Source organism: Oryza sativa, chromosome 3 (genome assembly GCF_034140825.1).
Source record: "Oryza sativa Japonica Group chromosome 3, ASM3414082v1".
In the NCBI taxonomy this organism is placed as follows: Eukaryota; Viridiplantae; Streptophyta; class Magnoliopsida; order Poales; family Poaceae; genus Oryza; species Oryza sativa.
The window spans coordinates 23,072,635-23,100,533 of record NC_089037.1 but is presented as its reverse complement, the minus strand read 5'-3'; the positions used below and the strand labels follow the sequence as shown (position 1 = coordinate 23,100,533).

The following is a 27,899-nucleotide window of genomic DNA, read 5'->3' as shown; positions in this document are numbered from 1 at the left end:
AAATAATTATATACATGATTCTGTTTCTATTTGAGCAAATATTTTTCGAATGGGGGAGGAATGTCTACCTCAGATTCAGCTAGCCACTACACGAAAGTGATCTATCGATAGAGCTGCTGGTTTGTCTCCACTTTGTTTTGCAAATAGGGAGGTTGTGTGATTAGAGCTTGATCTCACACTTCTTTTATTAGAGCAAAATCACTACCTAATTTGTTTTGCAATTTTACCTTTGGAGATTAGTCTGGTTGGTTTTAGAGGATTAGCCATGGGGATTAGTCTCCCTAGGTTTAGAGGATCAAATTGAGGGAATGATCCATTTGTTCACTGATTTGTTTATTTTTGGGTAACTGTCAGTAAAAAGATTGTATTATTGTTGTTTGATTCCACACAGCATGTAGCACGGCAAGAATACATAGTTCCTCTGCTTCTCCTTAGTACAAGAATACAAGCAGCTAATCAAGGGATGCCCATGACACCTGATCTCCCTGGCTCTCTCGATCGATCCTGATTTTTCATGCATATGTATGCTAGATCATACAGATAAAGCTAGTTCTGTATGTTTCGTTTACTTCTGAAGATGGCTTACTTTTGTTCAATTTTTAACACAATAATAAATAATCTTCAGTTTTGGTTGTTTAGCATAATAGCATTTCACTTGAATTCACTTCAATTCAGTTTTGTTCAATGGAGATTAATAGCATTTAATTTTGTAAATTTACATGGATATATTTGTCTCTCCTACAAACACTACTTAACTAGTTTTGTCTTTGTATCTTTATATGATTATATTTTCTTTTATGATTTGCCTTCTTGCAATCTGCAATTGTTTGCACAGCTTGCATCTCATGGTTTGCAGAATATATAGCCCACATTTCAGCTTCTCTAAATTTTATAGGTCCTGACATCTTCTCTGAATTTTTATCTTATAGTTTTCCATTTTTATTAATCATAATATAGAAACAAAGTTGTGAAGAATGGTCGTCAGTTCTAATTTATGGCTTTGTAGGTAGTTGGTGAAGAGTAACTAGTTTTGTCAGTTTTGTTAGCAATGAAGATACTAATAAGACAGTTTTGTTTGATACCAATTGTACTTAGTTTTGTGTAAATGGACAGTACCTCCTACTGATTAACCTACTAATTATACTTAGTTTTTGTGTAGTTTGTTAGCAAGCCTACTAACCTTGTTTTATTAGAATGCATTGTTTGTGATTTTCTCCTTTCACTATTCTCTTTGTTTTGGTCACCAAATTTAATTGATATAGTTATGTAACATTTTTGTGTTTTTTTTTTCAAAAAAGTTGCAACAAAAAGGTTGTGTGTCCCATTCGTAGTTTTGGTATTTTGCCCAATGGTTGCTTTGTTGGTTAGCTCGACGGTTGATTGCTGGATTAGCTGTCTTCGCTGGAGCATGTTCCCAACCGGAACAGTGCGTAAGAAAAACGAACGATCCATTAGCACGTGATTAAGCTATTTTTTTTTAAAAAAAAGGATCAATACGATTTTTTAAAGCAACTTTTGTATAGAAACCTTTTATAAAAAACACACCGTTTAGCAGTTTGAAAAGCGTGCGCGCGAAAAACGAGGGAGATGAGTTGGGAAACTTAGGGTAAGAACACAGAGTACTAAAAGCACACTCTTGTTCGTTTTGTGTGTAATATTCATGAGCTGCATTATTTTATCGTTTTGTTTTTTTTTTGTTTTGTTTTGTAAGCTAAAAGTACTTAGTTTTGTCACCACACTGTTAGCTCATATCTATATCTATACTACTACTTAAAAAAACCGTAGTGGTGACGGTGATTTCAACCCTGTCAGACACGCGTAATACTAATCGTACGATCGTGAGATCCCACGCGCTCCCCTCCTACGCATCTGCCCCATCACTGCATCGTGCTCCTCCTCCTCCTACATCACCCCCATCACCAACCGCCGACGTGCTCGTCTCCGTCGCTCCCCCTGCCCCATTCCCCACGCCGTCCAGTCCCCTGCCGCCACCGCCTCCGTCAAACCGCTGCTGGTGCAGGGAGGACTCCGGTTCCCGATCCAACCGACGACGCGCTCGTCTCCTTCTGCTGGCGTGGGGAGGGCATTCACCATCGCCGTCGCCAGCGCTGGGAGGTGCCCGCGTCGTCACCCGTTCCCCACGCCGTCCAGTCCCCTGCTGCCACCGTCTCCGTCGCCAACGCTGGGAGGTGCCCGCGTCGTTGCCCGTTCCCCCATGCCGTCCAGTCCCCCGCTGCCACCACCTCCGTCGAACCATCGCTAGCGTAGGGAGGGCTCCGCGCGGCGGACTCCGAAAACGCCGCTGCCTTCTCCCTCCCTCGCGAAGGTCTTGTTGTCCCCACTGATTCGCCGCTGCGATGCAGTCCACTCCCCCGGTCATGATCTCCATCATCGTCGCGATGCAAGTCTCCCTCTAAAGTTACATATCCACTCCTGCGCCACCCCTCCACCTCCTCTCTCTCTACCAACCCCTAATCAGTCACCCTGCTGCAAAAAAACATTTAGCTGCTATTCAGTTTCAGAACTCACCTCTTTATTAATACATTTAGTTGTTTTTTTTTATCAAACTACAAAGTTATTCCATGGCATGATGCATCTCAAGGCTTCCATAATTTACTTACCATGTGTTTTGACAAGCAATGGAGGTTTTTCGTCTGGCAAACCTTGAAGATAGGTAGAAATATGCATAAGCTTTCTAGCGGATGTTGGAAACTCAACAAATTTTGGTGCGTTGAAGAAAGAACCATTCTGTACAACATCCGTTGAGAATGACCAATTGAATAAATTATCCTGTATTAACCGAAAAAACTAAAGTACCATAGTCATATTCTAGTATTATCCACAATGGTAGTAAGGTGGTGTTTGGGAAAGAGTGAAGGAGTGATTCCCAAAACACCACTAAAAGGCGGACTGACTTATCCTTAAAAAAACTAAACTGTTGCCTTATCCCTTCCTCCTGTTCCCCTCTGCCTGCCTTCACGGAGAACACGCCGCCGCACGCCCGCAAAGTTGTCGCTCCGCCGCCGGGTCCTGCGGCCACTTCCTCCCTCTCCCTGTGCATGCGCTCTCTTCCCCACCTGTACTTTACTTTAGCTGCTCCTCTGCCCAGTTGCCCACGACCTGACGACCCGGACATGGCGCAGGCTGAGGCGGGGACGACGACATCGCCGGCGGGTTGACGCAGAAAGGAGCGACCACCCGAGGGCTCCGCTGGATTTTCAGGTAGCTGAGCTGAGCTGAACTGAACCCCAATGCCCCGCGTTTGCGCCGCCCCTCGGGCGCCGCCGCCGCCGTGCCCGTGCCATGTCGGAGTAGGGCCGCTTCGGCCGAGGTGGCGCGCCTCCCGGCACGGCCCTCTCCGGGCGGCTGGCCAGGAGCAGCTCCTCACCGCCCTGCGCGAGCAGCCGGACCCCGACGCGGCGCTCCGGATGCTCAACGCGGCGCTGGCGCGGGACGACTTCGCGCCCGGCCCCGAGGTCTACGAGGAGATCATCCGCAAGCTCGGCGCGGTCGGGGCCCTCGACCTCATGAAGGTGCTCGTCGCGGAGATGCGGCGGGAGGGGCACCAGGTGAAATTGGGCGTAGTCCACTCCTTCTTGGACAGCTACGAGGGGCAGCAGCTGTTCGACGATGCCGTCGACCTGATTCTGAATCAACTCCAACCATTGTTTGGCATTCAGGCAGACACCGTGGTGTACAATCACCTTCTCAATGTTCTTGTGGAGGGGAGCAAAATGAAACTCCTTGAATCAGTGTACTCGGAGATGGGTGCTAGGGGAATCAAGCCTGATGTTGTCACATTCAACACACTGATGAAGGCGTTGTGCCGAGCACATCAGGTCAGGACTGCAGTTCTCATGCTCGAGGAAATGTCTAGCAGAGGCGTGGCGCCTGACGAGACGACGTTTACCACCCTGATGCAAGGATTTGTCGAGGAGGGGAGCATCGAGGCTGCACTGAGGGTCAAAGCCAGGATGTTGGAAATGGGGTGCTCGGCGACGAAGGTGACGGTTAATGTTTTGATTAATGGGTACTGCAAGCTAGGGAGGGTGGAGGATGCTCTTGGGTATATACAGCAGGAGATTGCCGATGGGTTTGAGCCTGACCAGATCACATATAACACTTTTGTTAATGGTCTCTGCCAAAATGATCATGTCGGCCATGCCCTCAAAGTCATGGATGTGATGGTTCAGGAGGGCCATGATCCTGATGTTTTCACCTACAATATCGTTGTGAATTGCCTTTGTAAAAATGGACAGCTTGAAGAGGCAAAAGGAATTCTGAATCAGATGGTGGATCGGGGTTGTTTGCCTGACATTACCACATTCAACACTCTCATTGCTGCCTTATGCACGGGGAATCGACTTGAGGAAGCCTTGGACCTTGCACGTCAGGTTACAGTGAAGGGAGTCTCTCCAGATGTTTATACTTTCAATATTCTGATTAACGCGCTCTGCAAAGTAGGCGATCCTCATCTTGCACTTCGATTGTTTGAAGAGATGAAGAACAGTGGATGCACCCCGGATGAAGTAACATACAATACTTTGATTGACAATCTTTGCTCACTTGGGAAGCTTGGTAAAGCATTGGATTTGTTAAAAGATATGGAGTCCACTGGTTGTCCTCGAAGTACAATTACATATAACACTATAATTGACGGGTTATGCAAGAAAATGAGAATAGAAGAAGCAGAAGAAGTTTTTGATCAAATGGATCTGCAAGGCATTTCGAGGAATGCAATCACATTCAATACTCTCATCGATGGTTTGTGCAAGGACAAAAAGATTGATGATGCTTTTGAGCTTATTAATCAAATGATAAGTGAAGGGTTGCAACCTAACAATATCACTTACAATTCTATTCTAACTCATTATTGCAAGCAAGGTGACATAAAAAAGGCTGCGGATATTTTAGAAACTATGACTGCAAATGGATTTGAAGTGGATGTTGTTACGTACGGTACTCTGATTAACGGTCTATGCAAGGCTGGTAGGACACAGGTTGCTTTGAAGGTACTCAGAGGTATGCGGATAAAAGGGATGAGGCCTACTCCAAAAGCTTACAATCCTGTGCTCCAGTCTCTCTTCAGACGGAATAATATCAGAGATGCCCTGAGTCTTTTCAGGGAGATGGCAGAGGTTGGTGAGCCTCCTGATGCTTTGACATATAAGATTGTTTTTCGTGGGCTCTGTCGTGGTGGAGGGCCTATTAAAGAAGCTTTTGATTTCATGTTGGAGATGGTTGATAAGGGGTTCATACCAGAGTTCTCATCCTTCCGTATGCTAGCTGAAGGTCTATTAAACCTGGGTATGGATGATTACTTCATTAGAGCCATTGAAATAATCATGGAAAAGGTCGACCTCAGAGAGTCTGATGTTTCTGCAATAAGGGGATATCTCAAGATCCGCAAATTTTATGATGCATTAGCAACCTTTGGCCGTTTCCTGGAGATCAACAACCCTCAATGGAGTTACCGATGAAGCAGAATACATAACTGGGACAAATTACTTGAATAGTATTAGGGAAATCTCAAAGAGTGGATGGAATTTTTGCTGGTTGCTTAGGGGAATGAAAGTCTTAAATTGATTATAATAGGTGATTGTGTTCATTCCTCGGTAGGGATGAAGTCAGAGCATGAAGAAGCTCATCTTGGTGCAGAAACTTAGCTTATTGGAACAGAATCTAGGTGCTAGGTGCTGTCTGCTGCCAGATTAGTACCTAGCGCCTTAACGAACAGTGGCTGCAGATCCCATCCGCTTATTTTGATCAAATCTGATTCATTTTCTATTCCCTAATAAAAGCCTGATTCATCTTCATTGCATATGGTCGAACCTAAGGCTATCATGTACAGTTAGATCCCAACCCTTCGTTCTATGAGATGTTGTCCCATAGAAGAAATATCTTCTGAGTATATCCTAGTACTCTAAAATGTTCACTAATATGTTCAACTTAATTAGTTTTGTAACCTCCTAAAATAGTTCTATTAGTTTTGTAACCTTCTAAAATATGAATTAGTTTTGATCTGGCTGATCTTCCTTTGGTTAGGTACTACAAATTCTTAATTCAGACACATATTTGGTTTTCTGAAAATTTCATCTATATTTGGTCAGGCTGGCATTTGAAGTTCTTATTTTAGTCATATACTTTAGTTTTTTACAATTTTCATTTGTTAAAGATGATAATTTATTTGTTAGCACAGAGCATGTTTAGAAATCTGAAATATTAAAACATGCATGTTCTCATGAAAATAAATGTTAGTTTTGTTTAAATTCCAATCCACATATTTTTTAATCAATGTCAGAAATTACCATGCTTCACTTATTGACCTAGTATATGTATAGTATTTGATGGATCATGTTGATTTGGATTTGCTCTACTAACTTGTTCCTATTCCAACAAAGATTTATATGCATCTTGTGTTCTAAAAATGCTACATGTGTCAAGTTGAAGGAAAATTCTAGCTATGTGGTGTCCTAATTTTGGTAGATGGTACCTAGTAATAGATAACAATTCTGTTTTATAGTGATGAGTAAATTTGACTAAATCGAGTCTAGAAAGTGATATAATTTTCTGGAGAAGTCTTTCTTGGTGATTTGGGAAAGGGCCATTACCTATACTGATATGAAATCTGGAACTAGAAAGATCTGAACATCAATGTTCTAAAGTTTTTTGTCTGAATTTCTTGTGCAGAATATGAAGGAAGGTGGATCTGGAATAGGTATTTACATGTCCTGTTCAGATTCCTGCAATCTGATAAACTACTGCAATCCAATAAACTCTTGATCTATTGTTTTCTGGATTTTTTTTTGGGTGTAGAGTATTAGGAAGGTATTTGCTTTGTTACAGGGGTTGGTTGGATGTTCAGAAAACCAAAATCTGAATACACTAACACATTAGCCAGTGTTTTATTTTAGTTTATGTTATTCTGACCACAACACCAGCAGCTTCAATTGGTAGTAGAACACACTCTGATGCAATTGGTAGGTGTACAACAGATAATTTGCCGTGAATGCTACTTAATTCAACCATTTTTTTTCCATACAGTGCTATACAATGGCACACAAACATCCTTCAGTTGGACTCAAATTTGTTTCAGCTTTGCTATTTTACAGTCACCTGCAGTTTTTTCTAATCCATCAGTCGATTTTGTTGGCAGTAGATTCTGCTTCAAGATCTGTGCACGCAGTGGAGGCACATTTGGTTACAGGCTGCTTCACCAGACCCGTTAACCCATGGGCCATGGATGCTCCCCTAGTAGCATATGTTGTTTTTTCCACCAACTGCCTCTTGTAAATCAAGATGCTCCCCTCTCCACATTTGCTGCAGACTTCCTCCCCGTGGATCTGAGACGAACTCCGGCGACCGGCGGCGTCTACGAGCCAGCGTTCACCAATTTCTCAGGTATATGAGTCGTCATCTATGTGCATCTGCTACTTTTTTTTTTTGGCTGATTGGACGGGTTGAGAAGGAGGTGTTTGGGGGGAAGAGAGCAGAATAATCCCATTGCGAAACAAGCGAGGAAGGCTTGTCGATGGTGGCGGCGGTGGCCTTGATTATCGAAGATGCATGCGTGAGGGAAACTGTGTGCCAGGGAGGCAAGCTTGGTGGCACACATCGAGTGGTATATCTTCAGGTTACTGCTAGATCGAAGATCCTTTGGTGCTTGATGTGTGCTGTTGGTTTGGTAGTTTTGGTGGTACTGTGGCAAGTGAAGACACGAAAGAGGAGCTAGTAGAGGCTTAGAGTCTGGAGTCGTAATCGATGTGCAAGAGCATCAATGCCATCAGTTCCTCTGGGCAGCACGGCTCTGCACTTTTCATCTGAGAAACATATATATTTTGTTGATTCTGATTTTGACGAATTATCCAAACATGCAGTTTTTTTGGGTTCCGCGTGCAAAGACGATTTTGATCTCCTGGCAGATTTAAGGGTGGTGATTTTGTTTTTGTTTTGCATGTAGATGATGCATTTTGTAAATCATTTTAGGTTGCCCCTTTTTTTTTTGTTTTTGCGAGTTCTTACTGAATTTGGATAAGTTCTGGTTGATTGGATCGACATTCTGTACATTTGCAAGGGGATTCTATGGGTTTTTGCTTATTGCTAATCAAATTATTTTGTGAGTTTTGGTTTATTGGATGGTGAGAAAGCAAGATTACATGGATTTTGCTTCATTGCTGATTTTGTCGAAATTTATCAGGCATGCGGTTTTTGGTTTCTTGAATACGAACTACACGGACAGTACTCCTATATTCTTGGTGATTTTGAAGTGTATTTGTTATTTTGGGGAGGTGGAATGGTTAATATTTTGTTCAAGGGGACACTTCTACAGATGTATACATTACTTTTGTCATTTTCAGCATAACAAAGAGATTTGGTAGATTCAGAATTCAGATGGCAACTACACGTCGAATGATGTATGCGAAGACATGGGGAATTCTGATGCTGATTCCACTGAAGAAAGCTAAACATAATTTTAATTTATTTACCAACTCATTTTTCTGTCAACACATTTGCTAGATAGTTGCTACCCGATAAACGACATCTTGAAATCTGAGTTATACTTCAGTCTATTTTTTTTCCATACTCTGCCTTAGTTATTCAAACAAAAAAAAAACTCTGTTTTGGTGTTAGTTCTGTCTTGCGAGAGACTGCTGCAGGTGGAAGTCGTCTTGATTTTAGAAGTCAGGGACTAATAATGAACCCTTACATGCAAATTGCACTCCCCAATCATCGAAGTTACCATTTTCAATCATGTGCAACTTCAACTACAAATTTGTGCAATTTTGGATATAAATTTGTGCAACTATTGATTTTATTCTATAATTTTTTTAGTTACTAGTCTGGCTTTACATCACTTGGACAATTATATCATGTTCATGTTTTCTGTGGTTTTTTTTTAAAAAAAAGATGTATAGTTCTGTTAGTAATTACTTGGTTACTCCGGCACTTTAGTGCCATTTTTTTTTTACTTAGCACATAAATTGATTAGTTAGAACTATGTGCGGTTTAGCTAAAGCTATTAGGATGCTTAGCCCTACTTAGAAAGATCGGTGCATTAATGGGATAACTTATGTTGCACTATCACTTATTGCTGTTCATTTAATGGTAGCTCACGATTGTCAATCGTGATAGTTCAAATAATGAATTTGCCAACTAAAATCTGATAATGGTAGGTTGTGAGCATATGGTTTTGATGGTCGTGCTCATGACAATTAAGGATTAGTTCACGAGCTACTGTTGTGAAGTATTAATCGTACTAACCACAAGCCAACGTTGGCAATGGCTAAATGCGTTGTATAGCATAGTTCATGGTGGAGTGTCAGACTAAGAAGTGGCAGAGATAAGCCCACTGGGGTCGCTGGGGAGTCCATACCCTGGTCTAAAGGGGGTGACTATGACTCGGGAATGGTGCACTACTTTGAATTGTGTTATGCGAGATATCTTGTCACAGCTCCTTTCCGAGATACCATGGTGGTATTAAGACATATGGCAACATGTTGTGGGGCTGTGTCTTGTGGGTAAATTTGTACACTTCTTCCCAGAGTAAAACTATTCGAATAGCCATGCCCGTGGTTATGGGCGAGCTTAGCAATGTCTTTCGTGTTTAGTCTCAATTACTCAACAAATAATAATAAGTGATAATTATTTTAAATCCTTGTTTGGAATGGTTAATTCCTGGTTTGGAGATAGGGTCTGTTCAACCGGGCATGGTTGTTCAGATATGGTTGGACCTATGCAACGGGTATGTTGTATAGCGGTGGATTAAAATTGTTTAATTAAGTACTTTATTATTTTATAAATTTTAAAAAAGTTTATTAAATGTCGTTTATGCAAATGAGCATGTATTATGCCATCCTTTGTACTCTTGTGCACTTTCATATTTGTTGTGTGGCTTGCTGATTATTTCATGTACTCACCTTGCAATAATCATCATCAGAGAAGGAGTACTTCAGCGAAGGTGATGCTCTGGAGGATTAGGCCTTGTCGTAGTCAAGCTTCTTGTGGAGTGGAGTATGCTACGCTAGTTTTATTTTGTTTTTCGCTGCCTAGAATTTTAATGTCTGAGAAGAACTATCTACCTTTATAATGACTTTATATTAGTTTAATAATTAGTTAAAGGCTTGTACTTTTTCACCAATTTATTATTGTGTGCCTTGACTGATTCCTGGATGAGGGTTTTACACCCATGAGCGTACAGAATTTTTGATAGAATATCCGAGCGTGACAAATGATAATGTTGTTACCACCTGCCGCCTACCTCACTTTTCGTGGAGCACACAACAAACGAAGGTAATCAGTATCCTAGACACCACGCCTAAGCTATTGGATACAACTTTAGCCTTATGCAGGAACTTTCTTCTTTATCTAGAGTCATAGTACCAGAGCACTTAATTATAAACTAAGCGACGAACCTGCATTGATGAAAATATATCTCACTTAAGTAAACTAATTAAACAACATAAAAGAATCTCAATCACTTACTTTATAAAAGGAAGCATATGTTGATGTACAAGCGAAAAGAACACTTACAATCCTGGTACTTCTCCGGAACTCCGTTGGAAGAATGTCGACAAACCCGACACTCCTCCAGAAATTCTCAGAGAAAACTCCGATACTTTGGAACACTCCTTCTGGAGCTTTCCCTCACTCTCTCACTAAACCCACATACTAAAGTAATGCTAACAAGTGAGTTGTACTCTACTTGAGATCAAGTTGTGTTTTCCAAGTGTGAAGGCCTCCTCCTTTTATGCCAATGACAGTTGGAATGGCGGTTAGGAAGATAGGTGCATCCATAACCGCCATTGACATCCAATGAGATGTTGCCACGTGCAAGGGGGAGCTGGGGGTGGCAAGTTTGCTTCGGCCGAACCAGGTCAGCCTCCCCTGCCCACCGACCTTCTACAGTCTTTGACAGGTGGGCCTTTATGGTGGTTAAGGATGGTTTAGCCCCACTTTATGTCAGTTTTGACTATTTAAGTGGGCCCTCTTATCCTTGTACTCACTTGTGATTGGTCGGAGATTCATTTTGTCGCATGGCGGGTGTGTTTTCATCCATAAATGACCTGCGTACATATATTTACCAAAGCTAGTGGAAATGGTTAGTAATAAATCCCCACCACTAAGTTTTGATATAATATTTTAGTTCTTTTATATAGGAGTTGACGGTTAAAGTTTGTACTTAACGACCATCAACAACCCACTTAGAGATAACGAGTCCCCAAGAAGTCCTTTTTTTTCCAATCAACGAGCATTACATCATCTTCCTCGTCAGACGATGCATTGCCCTCTGGTTGCTTGTTATACGAATATTCCCTCTCCATTTCATCAATGATTATTCCAACTCTCTCCCCCTCATTTGCCACGCCCATGGCTTGTACCACCTCTGTTTGATTTCCCTTATTTTCCATCAATGCTGCAACAGAATCCCCCACATGGCTTGGACCCTCAACATCTTATGTTTCCATTGCAATAGTGTTATCCTTTTCATGCACAAACACAAAAATAATAAGGGGCAATGACTATTCAAAAGTCATCTCCACATATCATCTCTAGGCGACAGTGCTATTTATCAGCATTAGTTCTTAGAAATAACCTTCTGTTTCACGACTAACTACAATAGATACGTACATTGTGTTGATTTCTGGGTCAACTCTAATCTTCACAACAACCAACTATAAATTGACTAAAAAGTTCTCTTAGTCGGTCTTTAGATGCCCTTCGATGTCATTGCTAAAATCCGACAGATCAACACCATCTGGACCAAATCTAAGATTGCCTTCACTGTGAACTAACTGAAATATGACCATACTTAACATTTTGCCTGATAAAAAATGTAGGTTAACTAAGTTCAAATCATACTAACTAGATCTAATGCCACATTCATCAATTTCTACTATGCCCTAACTTTCAAATTATATAAACATGTTGCATGCCTAGGTCTCAAATTCTACAAATATGTTGTATGATCTATATCTTCGATCTAACTAAAATATATGCTACTAATACTAAAATGCCACATAAATTGACAATGACAGGAAGATAAATGTATTAACCAGCGGTGGAGGCAGCAAACTGGCAGGTCTTCGTCGCTGCCTTTATCCCCTCTCACCCCTCCCTCCTTCGTCCTTTCTTTTTTTCCTGAATTTTGAGTGATTATATTGAAAATTTGGGGGAGAGTGAAGGGGTTTTATACCCAAGGGTAAAAAAAAAACATCCTCCTTGAGGGTGGCAAGGGGGTCGCTAGCAAAATGTCAGCCCCCTTGGCTGGGGTTTGCAGGAGGCCGCCTTACTGCCAAGGGTGCCATCTGCAAAATAGCCAGACAACTCTCGCCGCCCTTTTATAGGTGGCCCCCTCTCGCATAAAAAACGTCCTCTGGTTGGGCGGCAAGGGGACCGCTACAAAATGTACCCCTATCGGCGGGGGCCAACGACCGTATGACACATCACAAAAAAAGGCTCTTTCCTAGGGTGTGAGGCTACTAGTATAGTAAAACTTTCAAACGGAGAATTATTTTTGTAAATAATTTAATAAATAAAATGTTTTAAAAAAAATTTCAACATGGTAGTATCTCATTGCATTTGTCGTTGGGCCTGAAGGGTTTAGGGTTCCCATGATATACCCGCAGGAAGGAATAAGTTCACTTGAAGTCCCTTAACTTGTCGACGAACCTGATTTTCGTCCTTCAACCCAAAAACCAGATACAACGGGTCCCTCAACTATCAAAACCGGTGCAAGCAAGGTCCCTTAGCGGTTTAGATGGTGGTTTTGGCTGACGTGGAACATACGTGGCTGGTTTGACTTAGTCATCATCCTACATAGCGATGAGGTGGCACTAGAAGCAAAATATAAAAATTTAAAACTAAAACAAAAATATGGGGCCCACATGTCAGTTAGAAAAAAGAAAAAAATAGTAGGACCCACGTGCCCTCTTCTCTATCCACAGACGACGGCGCGTCGGCGGCTCGGCACCTCCTTCTCTCTCCCTGCTATCCTTCCTTCCTTCCTCGTCGAGCTCCCTCGCCGGCCGGCAAGCGTGCGCGGAGAGGGAGTAGGGCGGCGGCCAGCGAGGGGGGCAGAGACGGATGCGAAGAGAGTGAAGGCTGGTGGCCGGCGAGGGGGATGAAGACAGGCGCAAAGAGGGAAAAGGGCGGCGGTCGGCGAGGGGCGGCGCCTGCCTCCTCCTTCCCCGCACGCTCGCGGCTTCCCCATGTCCTTCCTCTCCACTCCCACGCCTCCTCCTCAAAGCAGCGGATGTGGAGAGGTCGCACCCACGCAACTCGGGCATGCGCAGGAGCACGAACGGCAGGAGCGAGAGCGGCCCCGGGTCCTGCCCCGGCCCAGCGGCCACGACCTTGAGTGACGTGAGTAGGCGCAACATCCGCCGGAGTTGCTCGAGCGCGTGGTGGTCGCCGAGGTCGACGACGTAGGCATGGAGGTAGTCGATGGGCGCGCCGGCGTTGACCAACCTCCAGCTCCCGTAGTCACCATGGCCATCGTCGGGATCGAGCTAGGGTCTGGGGAGCTGCCTCATCGGCGAATAGGGGCGGAGCGGACGCTGGGGAGGGGAGAGGTGGTGGTGATGGTGATGGGGAGAGCGACACACCCGCCTCCTCCTCCCTCGGCCGCCGCGCCGCCTCCTCTCCCGCCGTTCCCGTCGCTACCGCTGCTTCCTTAAGCCCCATCGCCATGGACCTCCCACCACCACCGCCGCTTCCTATGGACGCGACGGTGACCGCCGCCACCAACCACCTGCTCCAAATCGCGTGAGCGCCGCGGCCGAAGAGCTCCGCGTGGCAGCGGTAGCTCGTCGGTGAGGGAGCTCAAGGAGGTAGGAGGGATTGCCGGGATGGAGAGTTATGAAGTGTCACCATCCGTGGAGATAGAGAGGAGGGTGTGACCCACTAGCATGTGGGCCTCACCATTTTTTATGTTTTGTTTGACTGACATGTGGGATCCACTAATTTTATGTTTTGTATGACTGACATGTGAGACCCACATTTTTTAAAAATTTACATTTTTACTTCTAGTCCACATCACTGCCACGTAGGACAAAGACAAAGTCGAACTAGCCACATGGGCGCCACATTAGCGAAAACCGCCATCTAAACCACCTTAGGACCTTATGTGCACTGGTTTGTAAGTTGAGGAATGCGTTGTATCTGGTTTTGCGGTTCAGGGACGAAAATCGGACTGGCGACACATTGAGAGACCTAAAGTGAACTTATTCCCCGCAGGAATCGTGCGGCAAGGCCCAAGGCCCACCTGCATCGCGTGAACGTGTGAAACCACCCAACCAGCCAAATCATCCCCGACCACGAATCCCCCTGCGCGCAGGCGCAAGGCGCAGGCCGGACTCGTCCGTCCGTGTCGACTCGCGTGACCTCTGGAAACCCTAGCAGCCTATCTCCTCCGTCCCGTCCGAGCCCGACCGACCGACTAGCAGCAGCAACAAACCGCGGCTGTGAGTCGAGTAGTCGACTCACCCACGCGACCGACCGACTAGCAGCAGCAACAAACCGCGGCTGTGAGTCGAGTAGTCGACTCACCCACGCGACCGACCGCGACCACCGAACCGAACCACCCTCCCGGGTTAAAAACTTCCACCCAAAAAAAAAAACAAAAACAAGTAAAAATAAATATCCCGAAATAATTCTCCGTCTCTCTCTCTCTCTCTTTCTCTCTCGCAGTCACCGCAGGTGGAGAGGGTGGAGGAGACGGGTAGGGGGGGAGGAAGCCGAGGAGGCGACGCGACTAGCTGCTGCTGCTGCTGCTCCTGCTCCACTCCGCCCTAGGTCAGGTGAGGAAGCCAGCCAGCCACCACCCGAGTCTCATCTCGCGCTCCGGGGCGGCTCGGGATTCGCTTCGCTCCTGCGCGGAAGCTGCGTCCGGGGCTTGCTAGGGTTTGGCCGCTGCGAGGGTTTTGGGTGTTGCGCTTTGCTTTGCTCCTGGGTTCCGGGTGGAGCTCCAAGGGGGGGGGGTGCTTCTTGAGTTGCAGGAGGCGTCAAGGCTGCCGTCTTTTGGTACCCTAGCTGCTCAATTGCGCTCCCGCTGGGTTCGATTTGGGGGTACCTGGCCTCGCGCTGGCCTCCGCTCAAGGTTATGCTTGTTCCGGGGGATGGGGTTGGAATTTTGTGGTTATGACCGCAAGCGCAGGTTTTAGGGTTCTGTGTGAGTGTGTCAGTATAGTGGTGTATGAAAGCTCGTGGAGCGGAAATGGCCTAGGGGCCATAATTTGGTCTCCTCTTCTGCTGTCCTTGTTTGCCATGGCTATCTTTTACTAGCATCTCTCTAGTTACCTCGAGACCACTTTGGTACTTGTTCATTTACTACTTGTTCTGGATGATGGTAGTACACATTTTAAGTATGACATGCTGTGTGTGTGCCCTTGTTCTGCCATTTATGTTATTTCGGTTCCCAAAATTAAGTATGCGTCTTTACTTCGGTAACTGGTTGTCTGCAGGTAGTGCAATAAGGGTTTCTCGGGATGCCTGAGGAAGACCCAGCATCGGCAATGGAGGAGACCGCTGTAGCGAATGGAGGAGCAGCTGATGATGTTGCTGCTCCTGATAAGGACAATGACATTAAAGAAAAAGCTGGCAAGGGCAACGAGGTAGCAGTAGAGAATAAGAATGCTGAAGAGCAGAATAAAGGAGGCTCAGAGAATGGTACCAAGGGTCCATCTGATGGAGATGTTGAGATGGCGGAGGCTGAGACTGCAAAGGAGAGTGATGTGAAGCAGTTGGACACTGAGGATGCGAAAAAGGATGGTGCGCAGGATGCAGATGCAAATGAAGAAAAGAATACCAAGGACACAGAAGGTGAAGATGTCAAGATGGCTGAGGCTGAGGCCGAGGCAGGAAATGCCGATGTCAAGGATACAGCAGAGAAGGAAGATAAAGATGAGAACACCAATACGGAGAAGCAGGAATTGAAAGATGCAAAAGAAAGTGGTTCTGAGAAGCAGGAGGAATTGAAGGAGCAAGATAAAAGTGGTTCTGAAAAGCAGGAGGAATTGAAGGAGCAAGATAAAAGTGGTTTAGCTGAGTACGAGGAAAAGAAAGCAGAAGAAGAGAGTGGTGCTGAGAAGCAAGGGGAAGAGGAAGCAGAGGAAAAGGGCTCTGCTGATAATGACAACGAGGAAGGAGACAAAAATGCAAATATCAGTGATGAACATCTGAAAAAAGATGGTGGAAAGGATGGAAACAAAGATGAAGCAGAAGAAGAGGAGGTCAGTGAAGCAGACAAGAAGGTAGAAGAGAATAAGGAGGAAACACCGAAGAACAAGAAGGCAAGAAGTGCAAGGGATAGAAGCCAAGGTAAGGATAAGAAACAGGATGGGTCCAAATCCAGGGAAGCGAAGAGCTTACTGAACACCGCCAGCCCTTATGGTACTGATCGCCCTCAGCGTGAGAGGAAAACAGTGGAGAGGTTGGTTGAAGTGATTGAAAAGGAGCCCAACAGGAACTTCGTAGTTGAGAAGGTCTGTTGTTTGCATTCATTTTGTAACACTATTTTAGTTTGACAGGTCAATAAACATTGTCAAATGTTTTCATTGCAGGGTCGTGGTACTCCGTTGAAGGATATACCAAGTGGTATAACCCTCTCTTATCGTTTGGTTTACCATTTTAAATTTCCTTTTTCGTTTGTTCTTCATCATCTGGATTGGTAATTTGTTATGAAGAATGATTGAGAATCTTTAAGACCTGTTTTAGGAACCTCCTGTTCCCGCTAAAATGCTGCCCCTTACACACGCTGGACTTATGTGGTCTCTCGAAACTTGCTTAAGTCTAACTGGACAAATGAAATTTCTTGATCAACTTTGTCTCAATCTATAAGTTGAACTAATAAGTGCTTATTTCCTGCATGATGAAATAGCCATGTTTTTATATTGGTGGAATTTGATTGATTGATTTATTTTATCGATACAATACATGCTATGTATCAGATATTGAGAGCTGAACTGAACACTTGCTCAGATTTCCCAGTTTCGGTAGTTGCTAGTTCAAAGAACTATTTATCTACATTTTAAGTAACTCAGTGGATGTTTTTCTTTCTAGGAATAAGTTTTGTGAACAAAGTCAGCATTGACATCTATGTTAAAACTTTAGATTAGGATGGTAAAAATATTGCAGCTTTTTTGTACTGAATGTGATCCAAAAAGGAGTTGTTCCTAAGGCAATAAAATCGCAAGAATGCACAAAGCCATTAATGAAGCTCAATTATAAGGGAACTAAATTGGATTCCAGTGTTCTAAAAAAGGTTGACAAGTCTGCATACAAAGAATGGTTGCCTCAATCTTGTACTGCTTAGGCCACATAAGCAATTGGTTATGCCTTATAAGTGCTACAAGGTGGGTGACTACGAATACCACATACCTTTTTCTTTTTTTAATCTTGTTAGATGCACAACTCACCGGTAAGAGGAGGCCAAAAGACTCTGGTGATCCTTTCAGTTTCAAAACTCTAATCTGATCTCTTTGGCAGAATTTTGATGAACCCAAACATTTTGATCATTGATGGGGCAGATTTGATTTATATTTTGATGAATTACTGCGTTAATTAATTATATTCCATTTGCATTGCATCTAACAAAGACAACATGTCTGGTGCGACTTAAATCTTTTGAGTATATGAAAGTGATATTTGACAGGCAATGTTGTTTTCTTGTTTCCCTTCTTGTTGGTGCCCTCATCTTCATTTTATGAGTGCAAATTTATCTTCATCTTTGTGGATGAGTGTTAATGCCCTTCGTAAACTTTTTCGGCAGCCATCAGTCACTACGAATGAGTTCTGTAATGGTGTTGCTTTCTTTGCTCGCTGAGGTCAAATTGCATTATCATCTAACTGCTCAAGAATGGTCTGCTTTGATCACAATCTGGTTGACAAAACTGACTGCATTTAATATTCATAGCTTGTTGATATAAACAAAGATTTGTGCTTATATCTATTTTTATGGTTTGGATTCATCCTGCAGTCTATTAAACATCTTTCTTTTTCTGTGGCATTTTGAATGCTTTTTTTTGGACTGATTTTTTTTTGCAACTTGCTTGCAGTGGCGCACAGAATATCAAGGAAAAAACCTGCTGATCTTAAGTTTCTTCACAATGTTCTTTTTGGCAGGAAAGGCAAGGTAAAATATGGCATATGAGAATGTTTCTTTTGACATAGCTGATGCAGGATGTCTATACTAGCTTTTAGCACCTAAACAGTGTCCATTCCAGTTGAATTAAAAGTGTTCAAGCAAACTTATGTACTCAACTTCATTAGAAGTATGTGATTCCCTTAATAGGTTTTAATATAACTTAACCAGCACTGAAGAATGAATTTAAAATGGCATGGTGTATATGCAATACTGGTACACCACTATGTTTTGACTCCAGTGCATATGCTGTTTTGTATCAAAAGAAGTGAACCAGAAGCCCTAAAATAACACAACCCTAACTTTTTAGCATGCTGTTTCAACTTTCAAGTTACAAATGGTAGTAAAAGAAAAAAAAAAGAAGAGGAATTTCTCAGTGTGTAAAGCCTTGCAGCCAATATTGGGTTATCAAAATACCATAGAAGCTGCGTAGGCAGGATACTATTCAACTATAAATTCATTTTCCGTTTGTGATGGACATCTTAAGTTTTTGACCTTTTAGGTGACCATAAGATTGCCAGTTATTGGTTTGGATTGCTTAAGCAAAACTGTTGTGTATGATACTGACAAATACTGTTTGTGTAATGTACCAGACTGTTGATTTTAAAGGTCATATACTCCAGTTCTCTGGTTTCGTGTGGCATGAAAGTGATGTAAGCTTCTTCAATACATCCAAATTTTTAATGAATTTAACTCAATTATATTTAGCTGACAGTAATTGTTTAATACTTAAAGAGCCCTATTATTATCTATTTGTAGGAAAAGCAGAGGGCGAAGGCTAAGGAGAAGCTTGACAAATGTGTGAAAGACATGTTGTTGGAACTCTGTTGGATCCTTGCTATTCCGACTCCAAAAGCAAACATCAGAAAGGTATATAATGTCTTGTTCCCCCTTCCCAAATGTGTTTTTTTTGTTAGAACAGAGATGGAATTCAAGACCTTATTGAATAGTGATTTGCTAGTCGCTAATATAGTTCATAACTCATGTAGGAAGATATTGTGGCAAAGCTGTTGGATTTCATTGCTGAACCTCATGCTATGGCTGATTCCGGGCATTCGGATGATCAGGCAAGATCAAGATGTGATAACTTGTTTTGTTAATATTCCTGTCTGGGTGTTTATATTCACCGCCACTTACAGTTGCTATTAGTTCTTGAATGATTGGGAATTTACCATATTTTTCTCTGTGCTCTACTTTCTTCTGCTTTCTAGGGGTCGAATTCTCGGAAACGCAAGAGAGGAAGCACACCCAAGAGTTCTAGCAAGGTATGGTGCCAAGTTTGTCAGATCCAACCTGTTGACAGTATTTTTTAATTGGAATTTTTTAATGTGACTTATTAATATATGCAATCTTTATCAGCATGTGTCTTTTTGCTGATTATATAACTGAACTACTGAAGTTTTGCTAGTCTCTTCCAAGATGTACATGTGATGATCTATTGTGTTGACACATTAATGATTGTGGTTATTTATTCTTGTAACCTTGTTTGCATTGTCGGTGTTTCAGAAATTTGATGATGATGACGACATAACTCCAAGTAAAAAGCGGAATAAAGCTCTGGAATATGATACTGATGAAGATGAGGATGATGCGGATCCCATGAAGTCAGATAGTGAGGAAGATGACTATGATTCTGAGAAAGAGAAGGCAAAGAAGAACTCCTCAGATGCAAAAGATACCGCTAGTAAAAAGAAGGCTGCAACAGGGAGCAGCCACAAGACAGGTACTCCAAGGACAGTGAGCAAGAGTTCAAGCAAAACACCATCTTCAAAAGTTTCCAAGGAAAAGGAGAGCCCTGAGGACAGTGCAAAAGTCTTCTCTAGGAAGAAGAAATCTGTCACACCAAAGCGTCCTTCAAGCTCTGAAAAGGAGATAAAAGACAAGAAGTCATCAGGTAATTTTTGTCCTTAAACTGTAGTAGCATCATACTATATTAGTTTACATGCAGCACTGTATAATACTCGAAATCTTCCCATTTCTTTGATGTTTGGTAATTGTTATCAACATATTTCTATTTCCCCCATGGAGATTAGACTATTTTCCTAGTTGTAACATGCTAGTAGAATTCCATTTTCTCTGTTGTTTTGTTTGGTTCTCAGGTGTCTCAAATCTAGCTGAATGAAACTTGCGCTGCAGCTTATATTTGGGGTTCATATTTATAATTTGCAGTTTATTTTGCTTTTCTGCTTGTGCTAAATTCTCACAGCATTTGTTGATTTGGAATTTACATTATTATGATAAATTTTTGTCTACTAAAGCATATACTTGATGGACAAGTGCAGTGATGAATCATTTGCTGTGTCATTACTTGTTCTTTCTGTGGATATTAAGTTATTCCTATCGCATAGTTACATGATACCTTCCATTTTTATTATTTAAATGTCATTGGGAGTGTGGTCTCAACTCAGTCAACTAATCATATCATTCTGATTCCTGAAGGTAAAAAGGTGACAAAGGGTAAAGGAGAATCAGCAGAAGTAGGTCTACCCAGTAAGGACGAGCTGAGGAAAACCATAACTGAAATCCTTAAAAAAGTTGATTTCAACACGGTGAGTTACGTGTGTTTTATTTAGTGTACTGAAAATACCACTACATTGTTTAACATCACCATTGACTGTTTGCTATCAATTTATTTGAATTTTGACCTTTACAGTACTGAAAAGTATCTTGAATGGCTTACGTTAAAAAAAAGCATCGAATTTGTAGTCAGGATCTTTTTTTTTTCAAGGGAAAACAGGAGAGGAGGTCCATTTTAATTTATAAAGGAATTGTGTGCAAATGTTGTAGAGAGAATATTTAAGTCCATTAGGGACACAGATTAAGCGTTTATTGAGGCAGCAAGTTGAAATAATCATATACTGCTGGCTTTGCTTGATGGATAACCAGCGCAATATTGTTTTCTAAATTGATCTATTCCTTCCTAGAAGATGCCAAAGATAGCTGTCTCTATCAAAGATGCTCCTATGGTGACGATTCTAGATAATGCAGCATGCGAGGATCATGACCGCTTGTCCTCGAAACACTTCTGTTTGTGACTGATATCTTGGATAGAGCCACCACCTCAGAATGGATATTCCATATTGTACAAAATTACAGATGTCCAATGTCATTGGCTGAAACATTCGAGGCTGCTCTGAGTAAGCCTGGGAAACTATAGTAGCGCACTTGCCCTTGGCTTGCTGATGCTTATTGAAGAAGAGAGAGACTCAAAACCTTTGTTTAACAACCTGTCCAAGCTGCAGATGCCCTTTTGAAATAGGACTAGTACCAAGGATGGTAGCTAACTATGAAAGGTGCATCTAATCAAAGTACAATATGTGTACAACTGCCATATTTTGAGATATGCAAACACATGAAATGCTGCTGCTGAAATGTAACCAACGCTCAGCACTACCCAAATCCTCATGAGCAGTTAATGCTGCTCGAAGCCTCTGCAGTTGCCATGGGCGTACTGCTTATCCACATCGTATGGTTCCATGCCATAACATTCTGGATGACTGTAAACATATTTGCGTTCAAGATCTAGTAAAATACAAAAGCTAAAGCTTAGCTATGACGGGTAATCTGAAAGAGTGGGAGCTAGTACTAGTTATCTTGACTCAATGTGACAGGCATTTCTACATTTGTTCCGTGTTGTAGCTTGAGCTTACAGTTTACAGTTTATACCCCCTTTTGTTTTGACTGCTTTGGTGTCTAGTTGCTCGCTTCTCTTGTTTTTTTTTTTTACACCGTACACTTTACAGAAGAGCTGACATGTTTGGCAATCTGATTTTGCAGGCTACTTTCAGTGACATTCTTAAAAAGCTTGGTAAGCCTTTCAAGCATGCCTCTCAATGTCAACCATGCTTGTCTTTTTTTTTCTTTTTCTGGTGAAGTGAAGCATTTTTGTCATAACTTCCATCAACAATCTTCATCTTGTAGAGGATCGCTACAAGATTGACCTGACACCACGAAAGTCAGCTATCAAAATCATGATCCAAGAGGAGCTAACCAGGCTGTCGAAAGAAGACGACGATGAGGATGAGGACGAGGATGGAAATGAAGACGCTGAGAAGAAAAAACCACAACATCAAGCCAAGGAGGTGGTGGCCTGAGCTGAGCATTGGTGAAACCTCGTAGGTTTAGCACCCGCTGTTAATTATTATCCGCTGTTAATTATTATTTTGTACCTGCATGTATGCCGAACCTTGTGCTTGCATCATGGGCAGCCCCCATGTTAATTATTGTTAATCCGTGTCCACAGATAGCCAAAAACCATATCCCTGTTTGGTAATGTCAAAAACAAGGTTCGCTTAGGCAGCCCTACACCTGTAGCTGACTTGGGAGGCAATTTCTTAGGTAACTGTTGATGTCCAAAAACTCTGCAATGGGATGTGGCAGAGCATCATGTAATGAATCATGTTCGTCATAGGTTTGAATAACAAGTGGACGTATTAGGCTGTAATTTTGTCTCTGCGTGTTGCTTCATTGCTTGCCCTTCTCTGTATTCTGGCATCTCGCTTCCGTGCAACATGCCGTTTGTGCCTGATGTAATGCGTCTACCAGCTGTATACTTCCTCCGTTTCATATTATAAGATTTTCTAGTATTGTCAACACACACATATATACATATACATATATACATACATATACATACATTTACACACATATATATATACATATACATATACATATATATATGTATATATATATACACATATACATATACATATACATATATATACATATATATATGTATATATATATACATATGTATATGTATATATATATACATATATATATGTATATGTATATATATATGTGTGTAAATGTATGTATATGTATGTATATATGTATATGTATATATGTGTGTGTGGACAATACTAGAAAATCTTATAATATGAAACGGAGGAAGTATATATATGTATGTATGTATATATGTATGTATATATATATATATATATATATATATATATATATATATATATATATATATATATATATATATATATATATATATATATATATATATATATATATATATATATATATATATATATATATATGTATGTATGTATGTATGTATGTATGTATATGTATGTATGTGTATATGTATATGTATATGTATGTATGTATGTATATGTATATGTATGTATGTGTGTGTTAATGAATCTAGACATATGTGTGTCTAGATTCATTAATGTCTATATAAATGTGAGCAATGTTAGAAAGTCTTACCTGAAATAGAGATAGTAATTCCTCTTTTTCACAATGCAAGTCATTTTAGTATTTTCTATCTTTATATTGATGTTAATAAATCTAGACAGATATAACATCAATATAAATGTGGAAAATACTAGAATAACTTACATTGTGAAACAGAGGGAGTATTTTTTTTTCTTGGATGCAGTTATGTTGATTGTGCCGCCCAAATATAGACTTGAACTCATTGTGAGCTACAGTCTACCGGTGCCGGGTCGTTTTAGGCTTTTAGCCTATATGGGAATTAGCAGCACGTTCCTTGTGGTGTGGGGCACCCCTGTTTATATAACACTTTACACTAGACTTTGCAATTATCCTTAGCGAAGTTATAAAAATGAACCATGGTAAGGTCTTGCTGGGATGTACCGAAATCCTGGCCCATCTACGTTCGTCCCCCTGGCGGGTTAATTGGATACATGTCATTGTAAGTTTGTAACTCTACCAGTTTGAAAAATACTCAGCTAATAACAAGAATAACATTGTAATTTTACAGGTATTAAACATATTTCACCTACGTATCTCTTCGCTGCACTTTCTATTTTTTATACCAAAATGCCCTTATCCCTCGTATCTCTCTTTAGCCGGCTGCTGCTGCTGCTCTCTCCCTTGCGTGCTCTCTTGGTGGAGGCAGGCGAAGTTCACAGCGTTAGCCAAGCTCGTGGGCTGGCGTTTAGTTATACTGCTTGGCCTACCACTATGACCCAGAAAGTTACATTGAAAGTCACCGCACACATTCATTCCATAAAGGAAAAAGTACACCGAAGGTACCTTAACTATACAAAACCGGCCACCCGAGGTCTTTTGGTGGTTTTCACCCCGATTTTGGTCTACGTGGCGGCTGAGTTAGCGTGGGACCCATGTGAGACCCACGTGTCAGTGTGCCACGTCAACACCCTTTATTTCCCATCTTCTCTCCCTCTCTCCTCTCTCTCTCTCTCTCTCAATCTTGTCTCTGCAGGGCGCCGGCGGGTGGGGAGGAGGCCGGCGGGGAGCTCCTCCTGCGTGGCCGCGAGCTCCGCGTCAAAGGGTGGTGGGTGCTGCCGGTCAAGGCGTACCACGCCGCGGGGCGGCTGACGGGCGCCGCGTCCGCCATGCTTGCCGTCGCAACCGTAAGACATCCCTCCTCGGCGAGACTTCCCCTGTGTCCATGTTCGCTGCTGCTTCTTGATTCGTCAGGTCCCGCGAGAAACTTGCTCTTCCTGATTTAATTTGTCCGGTGCAGTGCGGGATGCCTCTGCAGCATGGTGCCGTTGCGCGGGGCCAAGCGCCGGAGGAGAAGGCTGCAATGGCGGCGGCCGCTGTGGCGGGTGGCGCGCCCGGAGCAGATCGCGAGGCGGACCGACGCCGATGCCGCGCCGGGGGAGAGCACAGCGCTGCGGGCGCGCTCCTACGGCTGCATCCGGGTGTTCCTCGTCCTATCCCTGCTGCTGCTCGCCGTCGAGATCGCCGCCTACCTCTAGGGGCCTTGCTCCCCCCGCCGCCGCCTACCTCGGCCAGGAGGACAGGGGAGCGCCGTTTTCGTACCCAGCCACCAATACCCCATCTTGAATATTGATATATACTCTGAATTTTGAGAGCTTTTGGTGTGTGTTTTTGTTTCATGGTTGCCCTCTCGATCTTCATGGTCATGGGGCGACTTTGTCCTCCAGCGGAATCGATCGATCCACCCGTCCGTGGCCATAGCCGCCGTCGCCGGTCAATACATCATCCACGCAATTGTCCTGCTCCTCTCCCAAGAAAACCACGCAAGCGAGCTCCGCGGAAACCGATCTCCGCTGCCGACGACAAAATAGGCGATTTAGATGCAAGATTGGGGAACGGCGGGGAGGATTCCTGCTCCATGTTGATCTTCCGCAGCAGCCGTGACCGCGTCCATGTCCCCATCAGCCGCCATCCCGCCATCCGGCGGGGACGAGGGTCGCCCTCCTCCTCCCACCACCGCGCTCGCCTCCTGCCCTGTGCCGCGCCGTGCCGTTCCTCATCGTCGACAGCCTCTCCCGCAACCACGACGGCGCGCCGCAGCGGCGTCGGGGCAGACGGGCAGTTGGGCCTCCCCATGCTCCCCCTTCGCCTCCCCCCATGCTCCCACCACCGCCGCCATCGGCTGCCGCACCTCCTCTCCTGCCTCGCCCCGCCGGCCTCCTCCCCACCTGCCGCTGCCCTGCCCGAATGAGGTGAAGAGTGAGAGAGAGGAGGAGGTGAGAAAACAGTGAAAAGAGATTGGTGATGACGTGGACAGTCTGACAGATGGGCCCCATGTGGGTCCCACGCTGACTCAGCCGCCACGGCGGACAAAACCAGGGACAAAATCACCGAAGGACCTAAAATGAACGGTTTTGTAAGTTGAGGGATGTCCTATATCTGATTTTGTGGTTGGAGGATGATTTTGAAATTTGATGACAAGTTGAGGGACCTTTGGTGTACTTTTTTCTTCCATAAATAGATTTCCACTATTAGTGCCACTGCCATATGCATATTAGATTCTTAGTATGTTTCTAGTTTTAGTTTCATGAACAAAACAAGCTACTCCCTCCGTTTCATATTATAAGTCGTTTAATTTTTTTCTAATCTAAATTTATAGAAAAATACAGTAGTATTTTCAATACAAAACAGACATATTATCAAAATATATTTAATGGTAGATTTTATGAAACTAATTTAATATTTAGATGATGTTAATCTTTTTATAAACTTGAACAAACTTGCTGAAGTTTGACTAGGAAAAATGTTAAACAACTTATAATATAAAATGGAGGGAGTAGTAATTAGTCACCTATGTTCAATGTACACGGCTAATAGTTTCGTTAGACTGGATTATTTAGCAACTGCAAATGCACCGGCTGCTTTTGTTGAATATCTGGGTGTAAAATGTCCAGTGTCGTAGTTGAAGGGATAATTTGGACAAAAGCAATAATTGAGGGGGTAATTCGAACTTTACCCTTTTAACAACATGTTGATACCCCGTGCTTTGTTGCGGGATATGTGGATGAATACATGTTATACATTATAGAAATGGTATATGTATATGTTTAAATAATACTACCTCCGTCCCAAAATAAGTGCAGCTGTGGATATCCGTGTCCAACGTTTGACCGTCCGTCTTATTTGAAAAATTTGTGAAAAATTTAAAAATATTTAGCCACACATAAAATACTATTTATGTTTTATCATCTAATAGCAGTAAAAATACTAATCATAAAAAATTTTCAAATAAGACGAACGGTCAAACGTTGAATGTGAATAGTGCAAAACTGCACTTATTTTGAGACGGAGGGAGTACGAAAATAATAATTTGATATTGCTTACAATTGAGTTCTAAAAATAAAACAAATTATAATGATATGTCATGTTTGCATGATATTGACAATTCTCTGCATAATAATTTTTAGTGGCTGATGATATATCATACTTGCATGCGATTTAAAATACTTATGATAATAATTGCTAGCGGGTGATGATGTGACACTTGCATGTTGGGCAAGTGGTAGATGTATATGTTTAAATAATGTGAAAATGATGTGGAGAAAATGATTTGATATTGCTTGCAATTGAGTTCTAGAAATATAACAAAATTGTAAATGATATGTCATATTTGCATGATATTAAAAATAAATAATAATTTCTAGTGGATGATGATGTGGCACACTTGTATGTAATTTGAAATACTCTAAATAAAAATTGCTAGTAAGTGCTAATATGGTACACTTGAAGTTAGTGAGCACTTTATAGTAAGATCTTAACTTCCTGGCATGGCTTTTTGACGATCAAAGTATAACTTCCGACCTCAGCATACTGACTAACAGGTAATATTCTGTTTTTACTTGCCTGTTTCGGTTGTGCTTCACATAGGCATAATGTTACACCTGTGATCATCTATAGTTAGAGAAATTTTGTATGGTTTCATACAGACTGTTTGCAGTTCTTTTCACGAGTTCTTTTTTTTTTTGGGTCAATTTTTTTAATATAATTGTGGAGGAAGTGCAAGCCAGTATGCTGACCTCATATCCAGTGGTGCCTGGCTGACTAACGGCACTGCTTATATCAAGGTGCTTCTATAAACTCCATAAAATGCAAATTTGAAGCTTGCGAGGATGTACAGGTCATGATTATGTTGTGAAATGAGCTTATCATTCTTCACTGGATACAAAAACATGACACGATCACACCACAAACAACCTCTAGTAGTAGCGTTGCTGGGCCAATGCTAAAATACTTACAAGAAAAAAAAAAGGGAAAAAAAAGCGAAACAAAAACTCAACTCAATCAGTAGTGTTTCCATTTGTTGACAGTTTGCCACTAACTCAATGAAGCCTCCTCCTTCTCCCATTTAGTTCTTCTGCTCTTGATGAATTCTTCAAACTTTTTGTTCAGCTCATCGATCCCTAACTTGTCAAGCTCCTGACCTGTTGTTCCACACGATGGTTCCTTGACGACAGCACTCTCCAAGATGACGTCATCTTCATCGAGCCTGAAGAACTCCGGTTGCGACGGCATTGCTATATCTCCATGAGCCTTCTGT

At 42.5% G+C, this 27,899-nt stretch overlaps 2 protein-coding genes and 1 long non-coding RNA gene across 4 annotated transcripts; all 3 read left to right on the top strand.

The window, feature by feature from the left end:
- Positions 1-2,958: 2,958 nt before the first annotated feature.
- LOC4333379 (pentatricopeptide repeat-containing protein At3g53700, chloroplastic) lies at positions 2,959-7,935 on the top strand. The gene is made up of 2 exons (XM_015776254.3): positions 2,959-3,055; positions 3,144-7,935. The coding sequence occupies exon 2, from the start codon at positions 3,252-3,254 to the stop codon at positions 5,478-5,480; it is 2,229 nt and encodes a 742-aa protein (XP_015631740.1). The 5' UTR covers positions 2,959-3,055; positions 3,144-3,251; the 3' UTR covers positions 5,481-7,935.
- Positions 7,936-14,684: 6,749 nt separating this feature from the next.
- Positions 14,685-22,583, top strand: LOC4333378 (DEK domain-containing chromatin-associated protein 4). 2 transcript variants are annotated; one of them, XM_066309133.1, is made up of 12 exons: positions 14,685-14,793; positions 15,462-16,481; positions 16,560-16,593; positions 18,054-18,130; positions 18,733-18,792; positions 18,899-19,009; positions 19,129-19,206; positions 19,351-19,404; positions 19,646-20,033; positions 20,579-20,688; positions 21,917-21,947; positions 22,061-22,583. In XM_066309133.1, the coding sequence occupies exons 2-12, from the start codon at positions 15,486-15,488 to the stop codon at positions 22,231-22,233; spliced, it is 2,112 nt and encodes a 703-aa protein (XP_066165230.1). In that variant the 5' UTR covers positions 14,685-14,793; positions 15,462-15,485; the 3' UTR covers positions 22,234-22,583. The 2 variants fall into 2 exon arrangements, with proteins under 2 accessions (XP_066165230.1, XP_015631223.1); XM_015775737.3 differs by having other exon boundaries at positions 14,685-14,798.
- A 1,739-nt stretch (positions 22,584-24,322) lies between these two features.
- On the top strand, positions 24,323-24,981 carry LOC4333377 (uncharacterized). Its single transcript, XR_001544206.3, has 2 exons — positions 24,323-24,489; positions 24,603-24,981. It is a non-coding gene; the product is annotated as an uncharacterized lncRNA (long non-coding RNA).
- Positions 24,982-27,899: the final 2,918 nt, after the last annotated feature.